The following is a 19103-nucleotide window of genomic DNA, read 5'->3' as shown; positions in this document are numbered from 1 at the left end:
ATTTTAGCGAAACGCCGGTGAGAAAAGAAATGTGTCACCGCCTTATTGGCTGGTTTAGTCAAAACGGTGCGTTTTGTGCTCTGTTTAAGTGCGCGATCATTGTTGAGCCAGTTGGAGTTGCTCAAGAAAAAATGGAGTCGGAGACCGCGAGGTTCTAATCGACTATTGCTCCGATTGGTTGCTTCCAAAAGCCAAACAAAGAGAGGTAATAAAAACTTACCCACCTTCAAAACGATTCGTTTCGTTCTTGTTTCGCAACGATAAAGGTTAAAACTTTAAAAGGAGTTGTAGTGCTTGTACAATTTTCATGAGTGTATTTTTGTATTGCCCGCCAGGTGTTTGATAAAATGCGCAACTGAAATGTGTGATTGTGTTTGGTTAGGTTGAAGAAATCGAACAACATTTTTGCTCCACAATGTGTCAGATTCGTGTTTGTAATGTTTTGATTACCACTCTCTACATTGTCTGGATTGTTATCGGTGGTTCGAGTTTAAGCCATGGAAGCCTGTAAGTGTATCGAAACAACCCCCAATATATGCATGTGTTTCTACTGACATAATTTGCTGGCCTTACAGGATAGACAAGAAGGTTCTGAATGTTGGGGAAGAGCTATGGAGGGAGACTCTGCCACTACGTATGGGTTCGCGGCTTTACCGGCTTCAAGGGATCAAGCCTCATACTTGGTATGAAGTGAAGATATCATATCCAGCTTCTGTATGTACTTCCCAACTTTTCATGGAGTTGTGTCTTTCACCAGTGCCGTTATGTATGTGTTTAACTTTGTATTGGTGTGTGTTAACACTAAACAGATACCTGCTAGCTTTTCCATACAACTCAAGAGAGGGGACTTGGAATTGCCTTTGAATGGGAACAGAAGATTACTGAACACAGAAAAGCTGATTTTCAAGAGCGAAAATGATGGCTCGAATGATCAGGTTCGATTTCGCCACTGAAACTTTTTAATGCATTGTTGTTGCTGCACTATGAGATATGCCCAGTAAGATATGATCCTTATGTAAATATACTTAATTACTGCTCAGGGTGGCATGTATGTGCTGGTGTCGGTGGAGCCTGAGGGGGTTGTTGCCATACCAAATGTGCAGGAGAGGGAGTACATCATTTTCAACATAGGTAATGTGCATACACTAAATTGAGCTTTAGCGATTAGTATGTTGCGTTTCCCTAGTGCTGAAGAAGATCAAAATGCTTCCTCATATACTTGCTTGCATGACAAAGTTTCATCTCTTGTTGGTAGCAGTTTGTGATGAACTATTGCTGGGGATTCCTCACCAAGCTTGGTGGGTTGTAGGCTTTGTGGTGGTGTGTTTGGTTTTGGCCTTCATCATACCCTCATTTCTTCCACCCTTTTTGTTACGAGCACTCGATCAGAATGCTTCGAAAGATTCTTGAATATGACTCTGACTCGAAACCAGTGGCCGACACCATCAAATTTTAAAGATCATTTCACTGAGGTTCCGAGCAGAGGTATCGGAAGTATGATAAATTTTCAGTTGGCTGCCGTAGATTGTTTTGAATCACTTCTGGGCATCAATGGGGCTTCTCAGTTTTTTTCTTTTTCTCTCTTACAAATGATTAGATGAAGTAGACTTGTTAGCTTCAAAACTTCTTCCTCTCTCTTGTTATCGATAGATTGGCACATTATATGTTCAGTTCGGTATGCATTGAAATCAATAGAATACCACTTCGTTTTTCTTTAGTTTGGTAGTGCCAGAAATACTTTTGATTAAGCTAGCTTCACAAATGCGCACAGGCTATGAAAGCAGAAAAGGGGTTTACCATAAACAAGAGCTTACACAAACCACATTCAATTACAGAAACAGAAAGAACGTAAACACAAACACAGAAGAAACACCAATGGCCTCATTCTATTACAACAAAACACATTATATATGACACTTTCATAGACCAATTTGCATGAAATTAGAGCCCCCATATGCGTCAGCCCTCTTCTTGGCAGCGAGGTAGTCAGATGCGTATTTAATCAACCATGATAGTGCCATAATCGCCACCATGCCACACCCGCCGGAGAAATCCAAACCACTTGCTGCAAGGAAGAGGACTATCCCAGCCGGGACTAGGACCGGACTAAACAGCACTATAACTGGGCTGGCCAAGATCAGGGTCATCACTGTCCCGGTTAAAGTTAACCCGGCCAAGACCAAGAAAGTGGCACCGATTGCTCCAGTGGTCAAGACCTTGGCAGTGCTGGTCCGGTCGCGTGAGGCCACTGACTCATTGGGCTTCTGGGAAGAGGCGAATGGCCTGATGTTGATCATGGCTACTGCGACTGAAAAGAATGAAGAAGAGTCGTGGAATCGAACAAGTCGTATTTGTAGGAGAAGAACGGTCGGTGGTGATGATCTTGTCGTGTTTAGTGTGGCTCTATCGGTGGTGGTGGGTTATGAGTTGATGTTCATCTGGAGTATAACACGTCGCTACGAGAGAATGGGTGCAAGAACAGGTGGCTGCCTACATCCTAGAATTCACATTAACAACGGATTCTTCACAGTTTTCCCTGTACTTGCAATTGCTTGAGAAAGTTTTTCACCTCCAAATTACATTCTCTAGTTTAACACTAATATCAAAACATACATGTCAAAACTCATTCCTTGTTTAACACCTGTTTCTATTAAAAATTGTCTATGTCATAGTAATACATGATTTTAAAGAGCTGTTTCAAGTGATGGATTATAAAAAAATCAATCCAATTCTTTTGTAAGAATTTTTATAAGAAAAGCATATAAAATCTGTGGATGTGCTTAACCTAAATTGAAGAGACACTATTAGCCTCACTTGCATGGATGTGTATGTATACCGTCGATCAGCTTCATTAAACAGGAGTATTGTTAGCCTCACTTACATCGGTGTAGACATAGGCAAGTCTAATGAGGCTTACCCACAGTTAACCTTGCTTGCATGAACGCGGATATGCTCACGATTAACCTCACTTACCATAATATGCTCACGATTAACCTCACTTACCATAAACATGCCATAAAACTTCGTAATGTATGCACAGCTTATGAAAGCTGAAAAGGACGTAAACGCAAACCACATTAATTCAATCGCTTGTATCCCCAAAAAACTGCCCACAAACCACGTTCAACTATAGAAAGAACGTCCCTTCACAAACACAACACTGCTTACTCATTGATCACTTCCAAATAAACCCATATATGCGCGAGTGAGCCCTTTTCTGGCGGCCATACGATACAACCATGACAATAACGTAATTCCTGCCACGCCACACCCGCCGGAGAGAGCCACACCAGTCGTTGCTGTGCGGAACAGGACTAGAATCGGATCTAAACACCACTTGAGAATAAGAATGTACAGTGCAGACATATATATACTCACTACAGTAAGATTTGACTTCACATCCAACCTAGCTTAGGCAATCCAGGTATACTTGCATGTATCGACTGAGAGTTCATGGCCGTGTTGCTTTAGCTGTTCCTCATGTTTTTGACATAGGTTATTATTTCTTCTTTTGGTATATCCTTTATCATCTGATCTATACTTGTTTTAGCACGAACATTGTTTGTTTTTCTTCCTCTAGATAAATTGGCATATTGTGTCAGGTTATGCTTCTTCTTTTTCTTTAGTTTGGTATTCAAGCTGCAACACGTTTCATTAAATTCACAATTGCTCACAGGCTATACATGAAAGCAGAAAATTAACGAGTTTATCAGAAACAAGAACTTACACATAAACCACATAATCTTGCAATCGATGCATTATTACAACACTACCGCATGCACATATATATACGTACGCACACACTTTCATAGACCAAATTGAGCATAAGACCCCCCATAAGTGTAATCCCTTCTCCTGGTAGAGACGTAGTTGGATACATACTTGTACAACCACGTCAGCGCCGCGATGGCAGCCACGCCACACCCGCCGGAGAAAACAAAACCAGCAGCTACTAGGACCACGACTATTGCCGCCGGGACTAGGACCGGACTAAACAGCACTAGAACTGGGGTGGCCAGGATCAGGGCCATCACGGTCCCGGTTAAAGTTAACGCGGACAAGCCTAAAAGCGTGGTGCCAATTGCGCCGGCGGTTAAGAACCTGGTTATGCTAGTCTGGCCCCGTGAGGACGGAAACGAGTACTGATCGACGTCGTGCTTGTGATGAAAGTCGGCTGTGGCCATGATCGACGGCGGAGATGTGATTGAGACAATTAGTGATAGAGCCGAGAAGGGTTAGTTCTATATATATATGTATATGTATAAGAAGCAAAGGTTTGTTTGTTATTGCATGTGAGGTAGCACGCTGGTGATCCTAGACTGTAAACACGTAGCTAGCTAGAAGTGAATGATTGGCATGTCGCGGTGTCATGGCATCCATTTGTCAAACAAAACCAAAGAGAAGATGAACACGACAAGAAGTTAATGGTCGCTTTTGCTTATCGTTATTCTTGCAGATCGTAATACCGTTACGGCGTTATTTATGTCGTTTGTATTTATTTATTTTTTTATCTGAAATGTCGTTTGTATTTTTCTTTTCTTCTTTTCAACAAAAATTCGAACGTGGATGTTCTACAGACAGATTATAAGAGTATTGATCTATATATTCGCATTTGTAGAATAGAAAATACTATCACATGCAGTTCTAGACTCCTATCATGAAATTGATGATTGATATATAATTCAATTTTCTAAACATTAAAGCCTAGATCTTTAGGTCTTGCTCTTATCCTAAACAAATCTGTTTAATATTGCTCAAAAGACATTATTCAACCACTTTTACTAGTATTGTGTTTTAATGTTCGGTTCATAATTAATGCTAATCATTTAGGTTTCAGAACAGTATATAATCAAATAAATTGGAACATTTTGTTCCCGTAGCTAGGATTATGAGTAACTGGTATGTTACTGAAAGATTTTTGGCAAAACAAAATACATTTTGCAAAGATATCGACTCCTATAGATTTAACTCTGTTCTTCAGGTATTAATTACACATAAAAAATTAAAATTAAAAATAAAACATGAAAGCGCACAGCTCTACATATATGGATGGAATTATAGCAGCTAGAACATGGGTATACTTCATTAACAAACTAAATCACATAAACCACTTAACCCACTCCCACAAGGACCATAACCAACCAATCCACCCGAATCTCATTTGCAAGTACTTCCTCACAAGCCTACGCCCCAGATCAAATAAAAACTGCGTCCAATTCTTTTTCTTCGACGCGTACTCAAACAACAACGATAATCCCCATGTTGCACCCACCACCGACGACACAAAACCAGCTCCGACTAGGAGTACGAATATCCCTGCCGGAACCATAATCGGACTAAACAACACTACAGCTGGGGTAACCACGATCAGCGCCATCAAAGTCCCAGTTAGAGTAAACCCGGAGAAGAAATACAGCGTGATACCAATTGCGGTCCAGCACAAAAACTTGACAGTACTAGAAATCTCGCCGGAGGATAGGGCCGAGTAATCTTCCGGCTTCTGATACGACTCCATCGCCGCCACGATCTCCGACAGTGATCAAACTTCAGCCTTCAACCGCGCGCCGTGATTGAGTGAGATTTAAGGGGACAATGTACGGTGCATGGGGCAGTAGTGACGGTGAGAGCTAAACACATCACTGCAACTAAATGCGTGGCAGCACACTTGGCGGTTTCAGGCGACTCCACGTGGCGAGCACTGGGGAGATTGTCACTTTCCTACTTTGACCGCTTGGTAGCACTAGCTTTGGCTCCACATGGTAGAGGAGCGTCTAACCAGTGGCAATCGCCTGCTTTACAGGGAAAAACTGGAGCATTTTAAACCGTTCATATCTCGGGTTCGTAAATCGCAAAGCTGTACATTAGTGTACGAGATTGTACCCCAAATTTTGAAAATCTTAGGGAGGAGACAGAAAGCGGGATCCCCACGTGGCGAGATCTGGGAATTCGACCGTTGCGAAGTGCTGGCTTTATTCAATCCCCTTCTTTAGAAATCTCTCTCTCTAATTTCAATCTCCCCCCCCACCACCTCCCTTCTCTCTCTTTGTCTACATTTTCTCTCTCTCTTATCTCTCTAATGGCGATTGCTGCGGAGAACCAGCCCCAGGAGAAGGTATGAATCGAATTAGCCCCTTCTGATTTCAATTTTTGAAGCCGTTGGGGGCTCGCGAAGAAACTCCCAATTCGAATCCTAGGGTTTTATGTTCTTTCTGGTCATTTGGTTCTGCTTTTAGGGTTAGATAATGGTTTTTGTGGATTCTTTACTGTCCAATTGGGCTCGAAGGAAAAGAATTAGGGTTTTGGGAACCCTAGAATTTATTAATTCGAGGAATCTGGGATTGATTTGTTGGGTGATTGGGTTCGGCTTTTTTAGGGCTTTAAGCTAATTGATGATTGTTAATTGTGGTTTTGGTTTCTGACAGGGTTCATCGGAGGTTTCGGCGACGGAGACGAAGAGGTGGACGCTCAATGACTTCGATATTGGAAAGCCTCTGGGACGAGGGAAGTTTGGTCATGTCTATTTGGCAAGAGAGAAGAGGGTATGGTCATTCTTCTTTACTATCGGCATGTATTTGTTCAATTTGTTTCTTCTTAGCTTTTTTTTGGACTACAATCTTGGTACTTTTCTTATTTCTTGTTGATTATGGAATTGATTGGGTTTGTGGGGTTGATCTGCTATAGCTGTTGGATAAATGGAACTGTTACTGATTAGTATACATGGGCGATCAGATGCTGATGATCTACTGATTTTGGTAAACTTTTCACAAGAAATGGAGAGAGGGGATGAGATTTGTGTATAATGTGCTTTCTTATCAAATGATGTGGAATGTCCTTTTGCAAATTTTAAGTTGGAAATGAATGTTTGCTGTGCATCATCTTGGTGTGCTATCTCTTTGTTTGCCTTCTGTGAATGGGTGTACACAGTTTTTGATATTTATCTATGCCTGAAACAGAGCAATCATATAGTGGCACTTAAAGTCCTCTTCAAGAGCCAGTTGCAACAGTCTCAGGTTGAACATCAGCTTCGCCGGGAAGTTGAAATACAAAGTCATCTTCGCCATCCCAATATTTTACGCCTTTACGGCTACTTTTATGATCAGGTATACTGCTCATAGGTGGTTTATGTTTGCACCAAATTGAACATCTACTTTATGGAACCACATTGGTACTGAGTTACTGAACCTTGTAGTGGAATTGTAATTATTGCAGAAACGAGTTTATTTGATATTGGAATATGCAGCCAAAGGTGAACTATACAAGGAACTCCAGCGGTGTAAATACTTTAGTGAAAGACGTGCTGCTACTGTAAGTTGTTTTTGTGGTTTCTCTGAAATCATTCCCCTTTCACTTTGTCTCTCAACTATTTAAAAAAAAAATGTAAACTTAAAAAAAGACCAGAAATCCTGATCCATGTGGCATTTGCAGTATGTTGCATCATTGGCCCGAGCCCTTATATACTGTCATGGAAAGCACGTAATTCACAGAGATATCAAACCCGAAAACCTTCTTATTGGTCAACAGGTGCTGACTGCCTTTCTTTGCTGTTATTCCTTTTCATGACTTATTGATGCATACTCGTTGCTTATCATGTCAATGTGGATTTTCTTTGTCAGGGTGAACTCAAGATAGCAGATTTTGGGTGGTCAGTGCATACATTCAACCGCAGGCGGACCATGTGTGGCACTCTTGATTACCTCCCTCCTGAGATGGGTATGAAAAAGTATTTTCTGCAAATGCTAAACGAATTTGTCTTTATTGTCTTCACTTGCTATGTTACATGTGTTTAATTTCATCCTTGAAAACCGGTCTGTTCATACTGATCTTCTTTCACATGCATTTTGTTCCATTATGTCAAAGAGAACTTTTATGGAAAACTTTTGAAACATTGTTCTGCAAAATCACAATTATTCTTAGCTAACATTCGGGGTTGTGAAACAGTGGAGAGTGTAGAGCATGATGCTAGTGTGGACATCTGGAGCCTTGGTGTCCTGTGCTATGAGTTTCTTTATGGAGTCCCTCCATTTGAGGCCAAGGAGCATTCAGACACATATAGAAGGTAAGGTGTGGATTGCAAAATGATTGAAGATTGTATATAATCATGGCTAAATGGCTCTACTATTTTGTCTTTGCAGGATTGTTCAAGTGGATCTGAAGTTCCCTCCTAAACCAATTGTCTCATCTGCTGCAAAGGACCTTATAAGTCAGGTGCTTTTGTCTACTATGATTTGCAGTTTGCACCTAATCAGTTCAAGTACTTGGTAGTATTCCATTGTTTCCTCGAAATAAAAGGGTTGTTGGTAGTAATGCTGGATTATATTTGTCTTATAAATGCAGATGCTTGTCAAGGATTCTTCTCACCGCCTGCCATTACACAAGCTCCTTGAACATCCTTGGATTGTTCAGAACGCGGAGCCATCTGGCGTTTATAAGATCTAAGGGGAGAATGGCAGTGGTCCCTTTATTTTTTTATGTAACAATCCAATATTATGAGCATCTAAATGATATCCTGTATTGATAAATGATAACAAATTGTTTGTTAATAAAAATTCTTTGTATTAATCATTGTTGTCCGATTTTATGATTCATTAAGGGGAGTGAAACATGTGAAGTGTTAAGATACTATAAAATGAAACATGGAGTGTGGATTGTACAATAAATAGTGTAAATTTCAATCCGACTGACCTTGTGCCCCTAAACGACAAGCCAACTCCTAAATCCTAAACCCTAAAAGCCCATCGGCGGTTTCGGGGTTGGCTTATTGAAATCGGCGACCATGGAATCGATGAAGGGGTCGCCGGAAGAAGGTTTGGGTTGGGCGGTGGATCGGTTGAGCTGTGCCCCTAAACGACAAGCCAACCCCTAAACGCTAAACCCTAAAGCCCATCGGGGGTTTCGGGGTTCGCTTGTTGAGGTTGTTGAAATCGGCGACCATGGAATCGATGAAGGGGTTGCTGGAAGAAGGTTTGGGTTGGGTAGTGGATCGGTTGAGCTATGGAGGACTGAGAAGACTTGGAGGAGCATCCTCTAGTTGTTAGGACTCTTTGCGGTGTTTCCCTCTGTATTGAGCTTTTTCTGACCTTACTTCAGCAGATGAACTGAGCTAATTGCACTACCCGCATTGCAGGAAATGTGTAAAAGATGACTGAGCTCAGTTTTTAAAATGAAAGCATAAAAATGAAACAGAACAGATGGCATAGCAGCAGCTGATATGAACTCTTATACATCCAAACTACTATCAAACTTGAAACATCCAAAACTATCCGACAGAACAAATGGCCAGTAGCAGCACCTGACAAAAATATGCAATGAACCAAGTAATTTACAAATTCGTACAAGGGTGGAGCTTAATTGGATTCAGCTAATACCATTCCAGATATGCTAGTTTTGCTGCTACCAAATGAGAATATCTCAAGCAGGAATTCTTCTGATACAACAGCAAACAATTATGCTCCACAGATGATACTAGCAGTCAAAAATGTGAATTCCCATCAACATTCCCATCAAGGAAAGATCTGAACTAATGATTCTAACAGAAGGTTTCGAATAAAACAGTCTCATGTTTTCATGTCATGCAAGGAATGTCTTTAGTACTTGCTATCTTTACAATTTTCCCCTTCTAGCAGTTGAGTTGGAGGCTCTTCCTCTTTTTGGACTTCATCAACGTCTTTGGGGTTCAAGAAGCTCGGCTGGTTGGTTGAAGAAAGGAGTCGTGCCCACATCCTATCGGTAATCACAACCTTGTTCTGTCTCTCAGTAATATGCTGTATATCAAAAGTTAAAAAAGATCTCAGTAATATGCTGTATATCAAAAGTTAAAAAAGATCAATCAGTAAGTCTTAACTTCAAACTCTTTGAGAGCAACATTTCGAATGAGATACAATATTAACGATGCAGTTAAAGTAGAAGACAAGTGTGACAATAAACAAACTTGTAAGAGGAAGGATAACTATGTGAGTGATGAAAAACCTACATTAAAAGGAATGTAAGAATGTCTTCCATTGACAGGCCCAACTACAAAGCCCGTGAACCCTGCCATTGCTCCATGAACGGCACTTTGAGCCAGCAGTGTGCAGTAGACATTGTCAGCTGCATTACTTGGAATAGCCCTGATCATGTATGTAGGATCTGGAAAACAATTTGACTCGTTAGATAGCATTTTTATACTCATTTAGTGAAGTTTGGAATGAGGAATATAAACAATTACGGGAGGTAACCTAAGGCAACTAACCTATATATTTCAGATTAATAGACATCTTTTGTTGTCTTGCAAAGTGATCCTGAAACAGAAGCAAAAAAAATGGTTAGCCAAACAAAAGAAATTCACAGGTCTAGTACAACGGTATCTACATCAATAATTAATTTCTCAATTGACATCACAGTTCACTTGGAAATGGAAGAACAGAGATCAATTTCCTTTCCTTTTATCTGATTCTTATTCCACCCAGATGAAAAGCATGTAGGGGAATGTTTATGTCAATATGACTCTTTCATGATATCATGTGATGCAAAGAAGAAAATATAAGGGATTGCAAGTAATACCTTGATCCTCTGAGATATCCATAACCCAACATCTTGAAGTAGCTTGTTTCCTGAAGCATCTTGCTGGTTCATGGATTGCAAGCTCTCTGAAAGAAGATCCTGTCCTGCTCCCTCAGCAAGCACAATAACCATATGTCCATTTTCTTTGAGTCGTTTTTCAATGAACTCAAAAAGTCCACCTCGTCCTTCAAGAAAGAAGGGGGACTCTGGAATCAAACAACAGTCCACATCTCGACTGGCAAGTGTAGCATACATAGCTATGAAACCTGCAACAGGAATTCCCGTTTAAGATGAAAGCTGTATAAGGAATCATAACATAACTATTACAAAGATTAAGCATTAGGATCAGTATTTGCATGACACTGAAGAAGAATACGAAAATGTAGACATGAAAGGAGAATAATTACCGCTGTAGCGTCCCATTAGCTTCACAAGACCAATACCATGCTCAATACTTTCAGCTTCCACATGAGCTGCACATATGGCACGCTGGGCCTCCTCAACCGCAGTATCAAAGCCAAAGGATCTATCTATAACCTGAATCAAGAAGACAAAAATACTGCATGAAGCAACAAAAGCACAAAACTAAAATTAGATCATCTGTTCTGTGCTGTGTCTAAGAAGTACCGGTATGTCATTGTCTATTGTTTTAGGAACTCCTACAACAGAAACTTTGAGGCCACGGCGTCTAACTTCCTGCACAATCAGAAGTAACTGCCTCATGAATAGCTAAGACATGAGAAACAATATGACGATATTTTTCTATTACAAAATTGATGCAAAGCAATGCAATGAACTATATGGGAGGGGGAGATATGTAAATATGTACATATATGATAGTATAGAGAGACTGTATATCGAAACATACACGTCCAGAGGACATTAAACCATGCCTTAGGCACCCAAAAATTACTAACACCAAAGAACCATCAAATAACCCATTCTACCACCATGACCTTGTAAATAGTGACTAATTGTTTTTTTTTTTCAAACTAATTATTATGCAGGCTGGACTAACAAGGTACCTGATACGTAGTAAGGAACTTAATTTCGATACCAAAGCCAGAAATGAGATTGTAACATATACTTCACCAAAATAAGTCAGATGCAGTTTCAATAAATCCGTTAATATTGACCGTAACAATGAGTTTTAAGGTGGCCTCATAAGTAACTACAAAGGTTACATCTAGAAATATATATACATAATGTCCTAATGAGAAGACATCAAAATTGAATCCTTTAGCAGAGAGTAGATTAACCTCAAATATCACAGATGCTCCTTTTTGAGTTCCATCACCTCCAATTATGTAAACCTGTATCAAAAGTAGAGAATGCCATGAGAGTCTGTCAGTGTGCCTGAGCTATGAGCTATAACGTTTGAATTTAGAATGTATGGGCAAACATCAAGCAGACCAGTTTAGCCTTACATGGTTAATTCCACGATCATGAATGCTGTCAACTATCTTTGAGGTATCATGGCCTCCTCGTGACGTCCCAAGGATAGTACCACCACGTTTGTGGATGTCATTCACAACCCTAGGTGTCAACTCAATAGTATTTCGGGAATAGAAACCACTATATCCTCCCTAATATAGGTCAAACAGAATTTGTTAGTGCAAAATAATGAACCTCATGATATGCAAACCACAACTCTTGTAAAAAAGTAGTATCAAATTTATTCCTTTATCGAAATTATGGAAACAGATTAAACATCGATTTCACCAGCATATATGGTTACTCACATCTATTCCAAGAACCCTGGTGACACCATACATGTGATAAAGTCCACAGACAATTTCCCTGATCACCGTGTTGAGCCCAGGGCACAAACCACCACAAGTCACAATACAGGCATGCACTTCATCCGCCTCAAAATACACCTGAACCAACACACAACCCATCAATGCATGCACTACAATTGCAAAGTGCACTTCTATGTAGCATTACTTCAACAGCATCCAGACAAACATAAAATGTGGAACCTTTTGGCGTGGTCCTGCTCGCCGAAGGTGTGTCCCTCTTGGACTATCCTTGTGCACAACAATCTATAAACAAGTGGAACCAACACAAATTAAGCTCAAATATAACTCAGCATTCGCTAATTGTTCTTGATCAAAGATCAAATCCTCTTGGACAAGATCATCTTTTGGTCACTGTAGTCCAATTCTTTTTTATAACACAGTACTCAAATTGATGAGATCTCAACTGAAATATATATATATATATATATATATATATATATCAAAGTAAGAAAAGCTTAAAATCAGAGTGTTACCTTTTGAGCAACAGTGTCATCTTGGTTAACAAAATACTGCCTGCAAAAAAAAGAGGTTAGGTCATAAAAGAGCCACTGTGTACTGAACTGGAAACGAATCAAAGCAAAAGCATAGATGATTGTTCAGGAAAAGTAGTACGTACTTGACTACAGAGTAAGCTGGATTGATTTGCAGTGGATTGGGATAAGTCTGCAACCAAACGCCGCCAAAATCGATTCAATCATAGTGGTCAGATACAACGACTTCAATGCGAAGACTAAAAGAGTGTGAGTGAGAAAATTACAGGAAGATCGGACAAGTAATCGGCGAGATGAGGCACATCTTCGAGGACGTAACCGGCGTCGCCTTTGACGATCTTCATCTTCAGATCACCGGAAACCGCCATTGTTGTTGTTCTGGATTTCAATAAGAACCAGCAGCAGCCAAGTAAATTTATTTGGATTAGCAGAACCGAGGAGTTAAACGTAAATTTGAAAGAGGGATATTTAAAGGCCGCAGTGATTGGGTCATTGGGCCCGTGAGGTCCGGAACGAGTGAACGGCACGTGAGTCGTGTTGTTAAAGCTAAACTGATGGCTGGTTTTGAGTGGCGGGTTTGGAATAAAGGAAAAGTGGAATGATGCGACGCCGTTTTGCTGCGGGAAAACAGGTGGCGGATTACTGGTGACTGTGGTTTGCTTTTGGTACCTGGTTTTGGATTAGCCTCATGCAACTAGGGACAAGAGCAGTGGGGGAATAATCATGTGCTTTCACATCGGTCTCTAGAATTAGAGTATCATCTAGAATCTAGATGACGAGAACAACGGCCTTGAAATTACGTCGTTGATAATTCGCATGACTAGTTGGTTCTACCGACTAGATGTATAGTTTAAGTTGTTTTTGGCGATGAAACAAAGAAATTACAATCTAAATCTAATATAATTACCGTCAAAACTATCAAAGTAAAAAGCTAAATTAGTTGAAAGAGGCAGAGCATTGGCCCAAGCTTGAGCTGCTTTTAGATGACCAATTTTAGCAATTGTATCGAGTATCGACAATAAAATTGGTCTCATGCCTGACATGTTTGAAAAAAAACTGCTTGAATTTTGGAAGCGAGATTTATGATATTAAGCATTAAGATTTTAATCTTCCAAGGAGTTTGGCAAGCAGCATATATACTATCAAAGAGAGCTATCGCTCAGCCGCTTTACGTATTACTTACGAAAGCCGTATTGCCCAAAGGAGACATGCTGCAAGAGCATAGGTGAGTGGTCAGAGTAGGAGGCGTTCCTTTGAATCTCCTTCAACTTCAATATTGGTGAAACCATGAATTGAGGCTACCTGTAAACCAGCTCTAAGACCATGTTTGGTTTACAGAATCAGGGCCTTGAGAAAGGAAAGTTATTCATTTTATGTGTTTGGGATGGCAAATGAAAGGAAATTAGATAGAGGGAATGGTACTCCCCACCCACCATAGGATTCACTTTCCCTCCTAGTTTCCTGCAATTATTACAGAAATATATGACCATATTCCTGGCCTTTGCAAACACTGGAAATGAAAATTTATAGGAATTGCAATTTCTCATGCCAGTGGAATTGATTTCCTCTCCTTTCCTTTCAGCGCACCAAACAAGGTATTCCGCAGACTACAGTAAGGGCATCTTTAGCAGACTCTATTTTGACTTCTTAGATATTTTGTAGAGCATGTTTAACTTTTTATATATTTTAACAGCTGCCCCAGACTCCTAAGTGGCTATCTATTATAACTTTTAGCCATCTCGCTCCTAAATATAGAGAGCGAGATGCCGAGATGAGGCTCTGTATAATTTAAAACATTAATTTTGAGTTATTTTATGTAATTTATAAATATATTTAAACAATATTTATAAATATTTATTTAAAAATAATATAAATTTAAAACTAATTAAAATAGAAAACACTGATGCAGACGTATTTATAAAGTAGCTAGTCAAAATGACTTTTTAGCTACTTTAGCTAAAATTTAACTAAAAAATAGCCAAAAATACTCTAAGCACATTAGTGATTCCTAAATTATTGGAAGCAGCTAAAATAGGATTACCATCATCATTTCGAAAAACAAACCCAGCAGTAGTTTGATTGTTTTTCAACAACTTTGCGACGAATTTTCCTAAAAGCTTTTGTATATAATAAGTCTTTCCTTTAAAAAAAAAAAAAAGAGCACGGACTCTTCTCGGCCCAACCAATTACTTGAAAATGAGTTTGGTCCACAGAAGAAAATTGAACTTGTTCTAGAGTCGTGGACTTCTTCCCCAGGCCAATAGAGTCGTGGATTTATAGCTCTCCGAAAAAGGCCAAACAAGTCCATCAGGGCTTTAGTCCATAAAAAAGGGACAAGTCACACCGCGCCACGTAGCTTGGCCGTGACAGCAAAGCTGTCGTCTAAGAAAAGCAAGCAAGCGTCACCAAAATTCTTACACACCCCATTTAATTTCTCATAAATCTTCGCACCTTCCATTTCCATCGATTCTCTCTCTCTAGAGTCTAGAACCATCATCAGACTCTCTCTCAGACTCTCACACACCTCAAAAAATCAGTGAAGGAAAGCCAAGAGAAGACCAAAACGATGTCGTGGCAGCAGTACGTGGACGAGCACTTGATGTGCGAAATCGACGGCAACGCCCTCACGGCCGCCGCCATCCTCGGCCAAGACGGCAGCGTTTGGTCCAAGAGCGCCAACTTTCCTCAGGTTCCTTCCACTCATTTGTCTCTACTACTTCAAGTTTAAGCTCTAGAATTTACTTCGTCTCTGGATCTGATTTGTTAGGTTTCAGTATGATCTGATGATCAAGCTTTAGAAAAATCACTGATGAACTCAAATTTGAAGTGTTTGTGTTGTTATTGATGTGAGAATTTGATGTTTAGAATGGGAATTAGGTTAGCTAGAACAGATTGATAGGTTTATTGTGTATGCGATTTTTGTTGGATGTGGTTTATATTTGGATTATTGTTTATCGGAGCTATTGGTTGTGTGGTGTTGTAGTTTAAGCCGGAAGAGATTGCGGCCATTATGAAAGATTTTGATCAACCCGGAACGCTTGCCCCCACTGGATTATTCCTTGGAGGCACTAAGTATATGGTGATTCAAGGTGAAGCCGGAGCGGTAATTCGTGGAAAGAAGGTAAGGTTTTAGTATCCTGATGTATATAATTTGGATGGAAAATATGTAAGAATGTGTTGATTTATGGCTCGATTCTGAAATGGTATATTGAATAGTAGTGCTTTGTTTACCTGGCATGCTCTTGTGACAAACTAGTGAGAATTAGAAACCGCGTGATAGATGTGTTTGTCACGTTGTGCATTTCGTTTGACCTAATATATATGCTCCATTCCAGGGCTCTGGTGGCATTACTGTTAAGAAGACCAGTCAGGCCTTGATCATTGGCATATATGATGAACCTTTGACTCCTGGGCAGTGCAACATGATAGTTGAAAGGCTGGGCGATTATCTTATTGAACAGGGTCTGTAATTGCACTGGTAAGTTGATGATTTCTCCATTTCCTTGAAATATTCATGGTTTTTTGGAGGAAGGGTTAGTTTGCGTAACTAAATTAATTAACTGTGTTTTTGTTTTTTTTGGTACAGTTACTATTTCATGGTGAACTAGGAGTGAGAACGAAGTTGTTGCTGCTTGGAATGTGTTGGATTATGTGTGAGCCATTTGTTCTGGATTGCCTTTGTGAATGATAGTATCTTGATTTTACAGTTAATATTTTACTGGAGTTATTGACTTATTTCTATACTGTTCCGCTGAAGCGTATGTAATTGAATTTGTCTTCTTGGAGATACCATGAACGTATGGCTTTGTAGTAGTTTGTTCCATCAGAGATATGACTTGGGTGTAAAATATGTAACATTCTGCTTAACCTTCCGTTTCACTGTCTGCTGAAGATGTTTACTATTCTTGAGAAAGTGGATTTGCCATAATGGGGTTTGGAGAGCCAAAAGTTTTGTCGGTTAAATCGTGTATGTTAGGCATAACTTGGTTTATGTATCAGTGGTCATTGCCCGAACATTTTCCATATTTGAAATGATGGAATTGACTGTCTCGCACGAAAATTTCAAGCTCAGTGATTCTAGAGATTAATTTTGTCGTGTAATGGTCGTTACGGGACTAGTGCTGATAAGCCCAAATGCAATGGCCATCACAGCCAAAATTGTCGTGCCGGGACTAGTGCTGATAAAACATCCTCCTCTTCTTCGACTGTGTAATGAAGCACCGGATCTGTTTGTAAACTTTGTATCCATCTAGCTTCATCCTTCCTCCTTATTCTCTGAACTTCGGGCATATTTTGTTGAGTAGGGGATAGATAAATCTCCTGTGGACTCACATAGCTCACTATCCACCTCTGTCCAACTACGGCTAGGGGTCTTTGTTACTCCCTACACTATTGCATCATCAAGCCTGTTCATTGACTATGCAGTACAAATGAAGATACAATCGAGTAACTTTGCAACCGGAACTACTACTACACACAAACACACATGATCCTATGGTGGTCGAGCATTGTAACAGCTTTACAACCGCATCACTTGCATTTTGGTGTACAGTAGCAGATGGGTCACTGTACTAATACACAAAATTAAAGGAGCCTTTTCTCCTAACGAGAGCTGCTTTAAGAGCAAGTCCACCCGTTGAGGTGGCAGGTCAATACTATTCACTACTTCTTGTCTTTCATTTCCACTATTTAGGTTGCTCTGTCAGATACTGTTCACAAAAGGTCACCGAATGTCAGTTGGCAAGTCAAGAAAGTGACTCAAAGTGACATTTTGTGAACAATATCTAACCTGCCAACCTAAATGGTGGAAATGAAAGGCAAAAAACAGTGAATAGTATTGACCTGCCAACCTCAACGGGTGGACTTGCTCTAAGCAGTTCAAAAAGAACCATGTGATCAAAAAGTTAGTCAAGAAGAACCTGCATGAGTCTAAGCATCTTTGGCACATCGAGAACTTGGACGCTCTAAGCAGTTCCAATCCCTCGAGTGAAATCAAGAGAATAATCCATGTCCGAGATAAGCTTTGTGGACTCGCGGATTGGCATCCTAGAATCAGCAGGATCACTATCATCTTCATCAAAGAGCCTGTCAGAATTCCTATATATTTGTTTTTATCCTTGTCACCTCCTCTCCTTATGGAGTGAAACAAACCTGTATTCGATCAGCAGCATCAAAGAAATTGCATCGAGTCTAAATAATTTTAGTTTTCTTGAAACTCTCCTTTTCTTGATTATAAAAGACCACAACCCGATCATTATATATCATAAGGATTTCACCATCACTGAAGAACATAATTGGTTCATAAATATCACGGAAGTGATCATACAGGAAATCAGTTATATACGTACAAGTTTTCAATGACAAGACTTTTGGTCCAAGACTCCCGGACACCATTTATAATCCTTCATAAACCAAATGTCAAATTCGTGCTCATCAACACCAACCACAGATAATGACAGACAACTTTCCCAAACTCCCAAGTCCCAACCTGAAACAATCATATTGGGAGCAAGACCTCAAACGATCTTCAGAAGGCAAAAGTAGTGGTCAAAATTGTTCTGTTTCGAAATTGAAAGAATGTATAACGTGAGAACCGTACCATTTAAACCCATGAGAAGCCAATGAAGAGCTACATGCAGAAGAGAATTGCATGGTGACATGTCACCGTCAGTAGGAGCATTTCCAATGCTTCTACAAACTCCTGTACCAATTTAGCCTCAAGGTAATCGCTACACAAGTTTGGACGAAAGGTATCCAACAGCTTGTACTGATTGGTTTGGACGCTAAAACCAAGTCCAACAAAAGCTCCAGGTTGCTGGTCCTTATGATAAGCAGGTGGAATGGTAATATTCACGCTCAAAATGGGATTGCACATGTAAGAAACAATCTGATTTAGAACCAGACCTAGACAAACAAACTAAGCTGTCGCACGAGTTTATCAGAACAAATTCAGTATTGGGTACGCTGTTTTTAGGAGTAAAAGTATTTTCTGCTCGAGAAAATTAGAACCACCGTCAGCAGATTGTTGTACATAAACGAAATGAAGCCTCTTTGAAATATTTCTACTGAGATTAGAGCGGAGCTGGTACAAGATTCCAACGGGTGATCTTGAATGGTGGAGAAGAACAAAACGAGGGTCGGAATTTATAAGAAGCCAGGCTTTGGAAACGCACCCTGCAATTGAATAGGGTTTTGGCAGAGAGCCTTGAGAGAATGTCGACCAGTAAATCATCAGGAAGGTGTTCGAATCTGCACGGCTTATCTCTATGCC

At 40.0% G+C, this 19103-nt stretch overlaps 5 protein-coding genes across 6 annotated transcripts; 3 read left to right on the top strand and 2 right to left on the bottom strand.

Annotated features, from left to right (window-relative positions):
• The first annotated feature begins 52 nt into the window (after positions 1 to 52).
• Positions 53 to 1721, top strand: LOC112173849. The gene is made up of 6 exons (XM_024311539.2): positions 53 to 205; positions 383 to 507; positions 576 to 714; positions 810 to 935; positions 1041 to 1131; positions 1259 to 1721. The coding sequence occupies exons 2-6, from the start codon at positions 416 to 418 to the stop codon at positions 1408 to 1410; spliced, it is 600 nt and encodes a 199-aa protein (XP_024167307.1). The 5' UTR covers positions 53 to 205; positions 383 to 415; the 3' UTR covers positions 1411 to 1721.
• A 3377-nt stretch (positions 1722 to 5098) lies between these two features.
• Positions 5099 to 5515, bottom strand: LOC121050062 (oleosin Ara h 15.0101-like). The gene has a single exon (XM_040508633.1). The coding sequence runs from the start codon at positions 5513 to 5515 to the stop codon at positions 5099 to 5101; it is 417 nt and encodes a 138-aa protein (XP_040364567.1).
• A 433-nt stretch (positions 5516 to 5948) lies between these two features.
• On the top strand, positions 5949 to 8559 carry LOC112172109 (serine/threonine-protein kinase Aurora-1). The gene is made up of 9 exons (XM_024309296.2): positions 5949 to 6112; positions 6423 to 6539; positions 6954 to 7100; positions 7210 to 7305; positions 7426 to 7521; positions 7614 to 7710; positions 7939 to 8056; positions 8133 to 8205; positions 8335 to 8559. Exons 1-9 carry the CDS (start codon positions 6077 to 6079, stop codon positions 8434 to 8436), a joined length of 882 nt encoding a protein of 293 aa, XP_024165064.1. The 5' UTR covers positions 5949 to 6076; the 3' UTR covers positions 8437 to 8559.
• A 707-nt stretch (positions 8560 to 9266) lies between these two features.
• On the bottom strand, positions 9267 to 13289 carry LOC112172108 (ATP-dependent 6-phosphofructokinase 3). Of its 2 annotated transcripts, none has more exons than XM_024309295.2 (13): positions 13099 to 13288; positions 12958 to 13004; positions 12815 to 12854; positions 12522 to 12584; positions 12282 to 12419; positions 11967 to 12125; positions 11799 to 11852; positions 11167 to 11235; positions 10947 to 11076; positions 10540 to 10805; positions 10229 to 10277; positions 9971 to 10125; positions 9267 to 9761 (listed from the first exon to the last, which is right to left on the bottom strand). In XM_024309295.2, exons 1-13 carry the CDS (start codon positions 13198 to 13200, stop codon positions 9585 to 9587), a joined length of 1449 nt encoding a protein of 482 aa, XP_024165063.2. In that variant the 5' UTR covers positions 13201 to 13288; the 3' UTR covers positions 9267 to 9584. The 2 variants fall into 2 exon arrangements, with proteins under 2 accessions (XP_024165063.2, XP_040365104.1); XM_040509170.1 differs by having other exon boundaries at positions 9664 to 9798; positions 13099 to 13289.
• A 1965-nt stretch (positions 13290 to 15254) lies between these two features.
• LOC112173078 (profilin) lies at positions 15255 to 16716 on the top strand. Its single transcript, XM_024310625.2, has 4 exons — positions 15255 to 15521; positions 15816 to 15953; positions 16168 to 16310; positions 16419 to 16716. The coding sequence occupies exons 1-3, from the start codon at positions 15399 to 15401 to the stop codon at positions 16300 to 16302; spliced, it is 396 nt and encodes a 131-aa protein (XP_024166393.1). The 5' UTR covers positions 15255 to 15398; the 3' UTR covers positions 16303 to 16310; positions 16419 to 16716.
• The last annotated feature ends 2387 nt before the right edge of the window (positions 16717 to 19103 follow it).

The sequence above is a fragment of the Rosa chinensis genome, chromosome 6 (genome assembly GCF_002994745.2).
Source record: "Rosa chinensis cultivar Old Blush chromosome 6, RchiOBHm-V2, whole genome shotgun sequence".
In the NCBI taxonomy this organism is placed as follows: Eukaryota; Viridiplantae; Streptophyta; class Magnoliopsida; order Rosales; family Rosaceae; genus Rosa; species Rosa chinensis.
Note: the sequence above shows the minus strand (reverse complement) of the source record. Positions and strands in the feature narration are given on the sequence as shown.